The sequence below is a fragment of the Solanum verrucosum genome, unplaced genomic scaffold (assembly GCF_900185275.1).
Source record: "Solanum verrucosum unplaced genomic scaffold, falcon-dt-bn FXZP01000078.1, whole genome shotgun sequence".
In the NCBI taxonomy this organism is placed as follows: domain Eukaryota; kingdom Viridiplantae; phylum Streptophyta; class Magnoliopsida; order Solanales; family Solanaceae; genus Solanum; species Solanum verrucosum.
In genome coordinates this window covers 1,486,650-1,494,883 of record NW_026020150.1, presented here as the reverse complement: position 1 = coordinate 1,494,883, position 8,234 = coordinate 1,486,650, and the positions used below count along the sequence as shown (strand labels likewise).

General features: G+C 30.8%; 1 protein-coding gene across 1 annotated transcript; it reads left to right on the top strand.

Annotated features, from left to right (window-relative positions):
* Positions 1 to 6,589: 6,589 nt before the first annotated feature.
* LOC125828078 (uncharacterized) lies at positions 6,590 to 8,003 on the top strand. The gene is made up of 4 exons (XM_049507379.1): positions 6,590 to 6,652; positions 7,016 to 7,126; positions 7,265 to 7,438; positions 7,722 to 8,003. Exons 1-4 carry the CDS (start codon positions 6,590 to 6,592, stop codon positions 8,001 to 8,003), a joined length of 630 nt encoding a protein of 209 aa, XP_049363336.1.
* Positions 8,004 to 8,234: the final 231 nt, after the last annotated feature.

Here is an 8,234-nt window from a genome sequence, read left to right as displayed (position 1 = left end):
TAGCGAGAAAGCCTCTACTTTCTACTGTTGAACTGCACCTTCTGCATGAAATAATATATGATAACTATCCTGTTTTCCCTTAAACTCCGCTATCGTCCTTATAATTCACAAAAGGGACGAAGAATTCTAACAAGAAGCTATAGAAACCTCGTGGATTAAAATCCCCAGATTTCTCTACAAGTTCAAGAATTCTAACAAGAAGCTAGAGAAAGAATGTGGATCAAAAGCCACAGATTTCTCTACAAGTTTAAAAATTTAATATTTCTAGCGCTCAAGTTCAAGAACGATCAAGATCAAAACCGTCAGGTTCAAGCTCACGCTCGAAGCCCTTGGATTCAACTAGATGTAAATATCAAGATAAAGTTCAAGTTTAGGAAAGATCAAAATCAAGACCGCCGGATTCAAGATCAAGAAAAATTTCAAGTTCAATAATGATAAAGATCAAGACCACCCGATTCAAGATCAAGCTCGAAACCATTGGATTCAACCAGAAGTCAAGATCAAGATAAAGTTCTAGTTCAAGAATGATTAAGATCAAGGCCGCTGGATTCAAGATCAAGCTCGAAGTCCTTGAAATCAACAAGAAGTCAAGTTCAAGTTCAAGATCAAGATAAAGTTCAAGATCAAGATCAAGACCTAGATCAAGTTCAAGACAAATTCAAGATTAAGCTTAGAGCCCTTGAAATTATATCCAAAAAGGAGAAATCAGAGGAATCATAGAGATTGTAACACTCACACTTTAAATCAATAAATCGATTGTTGCAATACTTTCCGTTCTTGATTCTTATTATCATGACGTGAAATTATTGTCTACAAATTTTGGCACGCCCAGTGGGAAAATCTCTACCTCTCATATCAACTTTTCAAGCATCACATAATATCAAAATATCTTCCACTATAGAAGAACAACTAGCAAGCTTAACTAAAACAATTGAAGGTCTGGCAAAGTGCGCACAGGAACAAGATGGTAAACTTTCCAAGCTAACAAATAGGATGGATGACATGATTGTGAGAAGATCAAGTGAAGCACCTCTAAACCTTCATCAAATCCTAGACGAAGGAGAGTCATGTGTAAAGCAAACAAAGATCAAAGAGATTCATCTCTCCGCTGAAGGTTTGATTCCCATTGATCAATTGAAATACTTTATCATAGAGGCTCTCAAACACAAATATGAGTCTTAATCAAAAGTTTATCCCACATATGTAAAGCCATATACAAAGAGGATTGATAACGTGAAAATGCGGTGGGGTTATCAACCTCCTAAGCTTCAACAATTTATTGGTATAGAAAATTCCAAACAACATATAGCGTACATTATCGAGATTTGCAATGATGTCAGAACATATGGTGATTATATTTTTAAAGAGTTCATTCGATCTCTCAAACAAAATGCCTTTGACTAGTACACTAATCTCGAACCTAATTCTATAGATTGTTGGGAGCAATTAGAGCAAGAGTTCCTCAATTGTTTCTATAGCACAAGACGCATCGTTAGTATGATTGACGTACAAAGGCTTGTCAAAGTGAAAATGAGCTAGTAGTTGGCTTTATCAATCACTGGAGAAGTTTGAGCCTCAACTGCAAAGATCGCCTTAGTGAAACTTCTAGCATTGAAATGTGCATCCAAGGAATGAATTGAGGTCTTCACTACATTTTGCAAGGATTGAAGCCCAATACATTTGAAGAGTTGGCAACTCGTGCACATGACATGGAATTAAGCATGACTTTAAGAGAAGATCAACAATATTATGTCTATGAACCTCATGAAACTGAAGATATAGAAGAACTCGAGAATGGGGGTAGGTCTACATTTGAAGATGACTTTGAATAGTCAATATATATATATATATATCTAAATGATCCTAGATGCATGAGTCTAAACTGCATATCAGAAAACTCTTCAAAGTTGAGCTAAATCTTCAAGTTGAAACGCTCCTAGACGCATGAGGCTAAACTGTATATCACAGAACTCTTCCAATTTGAGTTAAACCTTCAAGTTGAAACGCTCCTCGAAACATGATCTTAAATTGTATGTCATAAAACTCTTTAAATTTGAGTTAAATCTTCAAGTTGAAATGTTTCTTGAAACACGACTTTAAAGTGCATGTCACAAAGCTCTTCAAATTTGAGTTAAATCTTCAAGCGAAAATGCTCCTTTAAACACAAACTTAAATTGTATATCTCAAAGATCTTCCAATTTGAGCTAATTCTTCAAGTTTAAATGCTCCTCAAAGTATGAGCTTAAACCGCATATGTCACAAAGCTCTTCAAATTTCAAGAAATTCATCAAACACTTAGGGCACAAATAGTTTTGACTAACAAAACTAAATTATTGTCTGAAAACATGGAAAAAGAATGTTGGGCTATTCAAATTCTACCACTATCATCTCATCGGCCTCTCCCTCCTTCGTTGCTACCACCGTTTGCACCATTACTAGCTATGCCATCGTCGCCAACTGGACCTCCAACAATTAGTTGAACCTTACAATGCAAACACCAATTTAGGCTACTCAGAAAATATTCTCACTTGTATTAGTCCTTTGGTATGAATAATATTCTTATTTGGTCCTTTGTTCCAGGCTCTCCCTCCAAGATTGAAGATTCTATTTTTCTTTTCAGGGAGGAATCTTCTCCTGACATTTCAACATCCTTTAATTTAAAATTATTAACGTGGTAATAATACATAAAATATATATAAAATAATTTTAACCAAAAAAATAGTGCAACTACAAATTTAGTCGTCAAATAGCTTTTGGCTAACAAGTATTTTTTGATAATTTGTTGTTAATCCACTATTAAATAAGATTATATGATGATAACATTTTTTTATTCTAATGATGAGATTTATCAATATCTAATTCCTATATTTTCTATAGTGGTTTTTTTTTTGTTAAAAAAAATTGTTGTCTAATAGCTAGCGTAACATTAACTTACCTTATTTTTGTGTTTGACATCCCTATTCATGAGGTTGTGCATTGCTTTAGCGAGAAAATTTTTGACCTCCCCCTTGCCATAGTTGTTGCTTTTCTGTTTCTTTGTTGCAGATTTCCTTTACAAGATGGTTTCATGGAGTGCTTTTTAATAACCCCAACCTTTGGATTAATAAGAAAAATTTAATAAGAATAATGTAAATGTCTTTGTGTCTTAACATGACAATAAAAGTTAGTTTCATATAGTTAGGAGGTCGTCATGGAATCACTTCTTGCAGAAATGCAAGGTAAGACTTAGTAAATATTTCTTACACACATATATATGTGCACAAGAAAATTAGTCAAACAAGCTATAGTAGTCCAACAAAATGCAAATAATGTAAGAGCTTACCACTTTTACTTTAGTGGTTTAATAAACCCTTGAATACATATTTTCTTACCTCCAAAATAGAACGATATTGTTTGCTCATATGATAGTAATACTGCAATCCAACAGAGATTTTTGTTAAGAACTAACCATATATATGATTTTACAAAGTACAAATTGCACACATTACAAAGTAATTATGTTACTAGCTCTCATTTTCTTGATATATCATTAGTTAGAGATTCACTGGTCCTTAATTAGGATAAAAACTAGTTATATATAAAAATTTAAACAACTAAAGAAATAGATCATATCATATATCATATATATATATAAAAGAGAACCTTAGGCCCGCCTACGTGGCATTGCCACAAACAGGGATTCCCTTTTAATTTATTTATTTCCAAAATTAGCATTCTCCTTTCATGAAAAGTTGTGACTTCTATTGAAAGTTATGACTTTTATGAAACGATGTTACTTTTATGAAGAGTTTCTACTTTTATTAAAGGTTGTAACATTTATGAAAGGTTGTGACCTTTCCGAAGAGTTGTGACCTTTCCAAAGGGTTGTGACATTTTCGGTAAGGCACAATAAGCATTTGTTCACACTACCCTTTTTAGTCTATAAATAGAAGGGTTTTCTCTCATTTTAAAACAACGAAAATTCTGAACTTCTTCTTCTTCTTCTGTACAATTAAATATTTGATTCTGAACTTCTTCTTATTCTTCTGCAAAATTAAATATTTGTATATTTTGCTCTTGTTGAGTGACTCATTGACACTATTATTTTTGTATCATTACAGTGGTGAATAAAATTGTTTCATCCTGAGAGTATCTATTTCTTTAAACCTCGGTACTAGAGGGAAATGATTTTCTTAAGGAGACACTGTGCATTCAGTAGGCTTGATTTTTCCTTTTTGTTTCATTCTATTGTTATAGATCCTGGTATTTTTTTTTACAGTCATTAATTTATACTTATGATATTAATTGTTGTTTTTGAGTACATGTTTTAAACTTTGTTGTTCATGTTTACGTAAACTAATTGTTATAACATATTTGTTAGTACATACTCTATGTAAATCCAACTACTGCAGATTCACAAATAACTTTTTACAGAATACAGTTATTTAGAACATTCTCTAAAGAAATCTTTTCTTCTCCAAGAGATCAAGCCTAAAAATTTATATGATTTTTTGATGTTGTCATAATAATGTTAATATTAACAGGAGTAGAAAAAAAATAGAAAGTGAAATAATAGAATTAAAACTAGCAATTAATTGCAATTATATGACACACAATTATGAACTATTTTCCCATTATCCCTTACTTCTCTTCCATCCTTTTCAAGGATCCTTAATGTTTTGTTTGTGCACAACCTCAATTCCAAAAGACTATCATAACTATATTACATATGAAATTGGGATTTTGGAAGATTGTATTTTAATTTTAAAACACATAATGACTACATATTACTTATTGGTATATCATATGATTATGTAACCTTTGCTCTTGATAAACACATTAGTTATATATATATTTTTTAAAAAGTATTTAATATTTTGACAGTAATTGGTAGTGTTATACTAACGAAATTTGCAAAGAAGGAAATTGAGAAGAATATTTATTTGACTCTCTAATTAAAAACACTATGTACCCATGCATATAGATAATAAAAATAAACTAACCATTGTAAAATATCAAAAGCAAATTAATGAATTTCTAAAATGAAATTATGTAAACTAGGAGAAAATAGTGTTATGGTTTGTAATTTTGCCTGTTCTTTTAATAAAACAAATGGTAAACTACAATTGAATAACCTCTATACTCTTAAAAACAAATTTATATAAAAATAATATAACATCAAAATACAAGAAAAGTTCTATTTTAATAAATTTTAAAGAAGAATATTCTAACTGCGCGAGGCGCGGGTCCATTTACTAGTACAATATAAAATCCAAGTAAGTTTGAATGTGATAGTATACTTGTAGTTTACTAATCCAGTTTGAAATAAGAAAATAAAGTTTAATTATCGTCTAACACACAAAACAAATGTTGTGATTTTTTTGTTCCAGGAAAAAGAAAAGATAAAACAAGCAATAATATAATTAAGTGGAGGATTCACGATATTGGTAGTGATCAATAAATCCAAAAATTCTTATTTACCATGTCAAATGTTCCAGATCCATTTTCACCTTGTCTCTTTTTAACTACCCATCCATGTTGCATCTCCTTGTATTTACGACTAAGATGATGATAAATTTGTTCTTTTGCAGGATTTGTACTAACTGCTTGTGGATTATAAATGGTGTAACAATTAACTTCAGCTTTAGAAGGTTCAATTCGGAATTTAACATTACGAAAGACTGATCTTTTCTTCATCTCATGATCAATCATGTTTTCACAAAGATATTTCTTTCGGAAAAACCTAATATGATGGGAATATAAATATCAAAAGGTTATCTTGAAAGGAAATATCTTTTGAAAGAACTTTAATTTCATCTAATTTTGAAGAATCGTATAGTTCAAAGGTTACATTTTTATCTTGTCATAAGCAAGAAAGTTCAAAATGTAGCCTAAGGAATTTTTATTTTGCTATAATCTCCCTCCCCCGCAACCCCCACTCCTATAAATTTTTAAATATTTTTTTGTTCAAACTTTTGTGTTCACTTGCTTTTAAATATGTGAAACCACACATTTTATCAGACACATCAAAATTAAATGTCTCCTCGACCATTTCGCCTTCAACAAATAATAAATAAGTATTGACCAAATATCCAAAAATCATAATGTTTTTTTCCCAAAAAAGCCACCTTCTACAAATAATAAATAAGTATTGACCAAATTTCCAAATATCGTAATATTTTTCCTAAAAGAGTCACCTTCTAAAAATAATAAATAATTATTGACCAATTATGAAAATATCGTAATCTTTTTTCTAAAAGCAATCATATCTTATTAATTTTATCCTTACCTATTTTCAAAATTACTTTCCATATTCTTAATTTATTTATCTATATATAGTCCTCAATATTTGAAGCCTCAAACCATATTACTTCTCAACTATTATTCTTGAGTTTTCTTTACTTTTTTGTTTCTTATAATTCCTTTGAGAGTATTTGGAAACATGATTGATCATGAGAAGAAGAAAATATCAGTCTTTCGTAATGTTAGCTTCTGAATTGAACCTTTTAAAGGTGAAGCTAACTGTTACACCATTTATAATCCACAAGCGGTTAGTACAAATCCTGTAGAAGAACCAATTTGTGATCATCTTAACCGTAGATACAAGAAGATGCTACATGGATGGGTAGCTGAAAAAAGACAACGTGAAAATGGATCTGGAACATTTGACATGGTAAATACAATTTTTTGGATCTTTTGATCACTACAAATATCGTGAATCATCCACTTAATTATATTATTTCTTGTTTTATCTTTTCTTTTTCCTGAAAAAAAAGAAGAGAAAAAAGAATTGCAACATTTGTTTTGTGTTTGTTAGGCGATAATTAAATTTTTATTTCAACCTGGACTAGTAAACTACAACTATACTATCACAGTTAAACTAATTTGGATTTATATTGTATATTTTTCTTTATTTGTTTAAAATTTTATGTATAACTAGTTTTTATCCTAATTAAGGACCAATGAATCTCTAACCAATGATATATCAAGAAAATGAGAGTTAGAAACATATATCAAGAAATTTGTTGGATTGCAGTATTACTATCATAAGAGCAAACAATATCATTCTATTGTGGAGGGAAGAAAATATGTGTTCAGGGGTTTATCAAAGCTTGAAGTTGATCAAGAAACCACAGAAGTAAAAGAGGTAAGCTCTTACATTGCATTTCTGTAAGAAGTGATTTCCATGACGACCTCCTAACTATATGATACTAACTTTTATTTTCATGTTAAGACGCAAAGACATTTACATTATTCTTATTATTATTTTTTTATTTATCCAAAGGTTGGGGCTATTAAAAAGCATTCCATGAAAAGAAAAGCTGAACATTCTATCTTGAAAAGGAAGTCTGCAATAAAGAAAAAGAAAAGCAACAACCATGGCAAGAGGGAGGTCAAAATGTTTCTTGGTGAAGCAACGAATGACCTTATCAATAGGGATGTCAAACACAAAAACAAGGTAAGTTAATAATACACTAGCTATTAGACAACAATTTTTTTATACAAAAAAACCACTATAGAAAATATAAGAATTATAAATTGATAAATCTCATCATAGAACAAAAAAAAACTTATCATTATAAACTTATTTAATAATGGATTAACAACAAATTATCAAAATATAGTTGTTAGCTATAAGCTATTTGGCGATTAATTTTGTAGTTGCACTATATTTTTTTGGTCGTAAATTTTTTATACATATTTTATGTATTCTTATAACATTAATAATTTTAAAATGAAAGGATGTTGGAATGTTAAAAGAAGATTCCTCCCCAAAAAGAAAAATAGAATCTTCAATCTTGGAGGGAGAGCTTGGAAGAAAGGAGCAAGTAAGAATATTATTCACATCAAAGGAAAAATACAAGCGATTATATTTTCTGAACAACCTAAATTGGTGTTGGCATCACAATGTTCAACTAATTGTGGGAGGTCTAGTTGGCGACGACAACAAAGCTACTAATGGTGCAAACAGTGGAAGCAACGATGGAGGGAGATGCGACGGATATGACACTGGTAGAATTTGAATATCCCAACATTGGTTTTCCATGATGGTGATGGAGCTAGTAATGGTGAATTTGGTGATGTCATGGGATATGACGAGGGCCATGGATCCGGTGCAAACAGTGGTGGCAACGAAAGGAGGGAGAGGCCTTGGTAGAATTTGAATATCCCAACATTTTTTTTCCATATTTTATTAGATTTTTAAGTAGAAGTATTTGTGCCCCAAGTAGTTGATGAATTTCTTGAAAGAATTT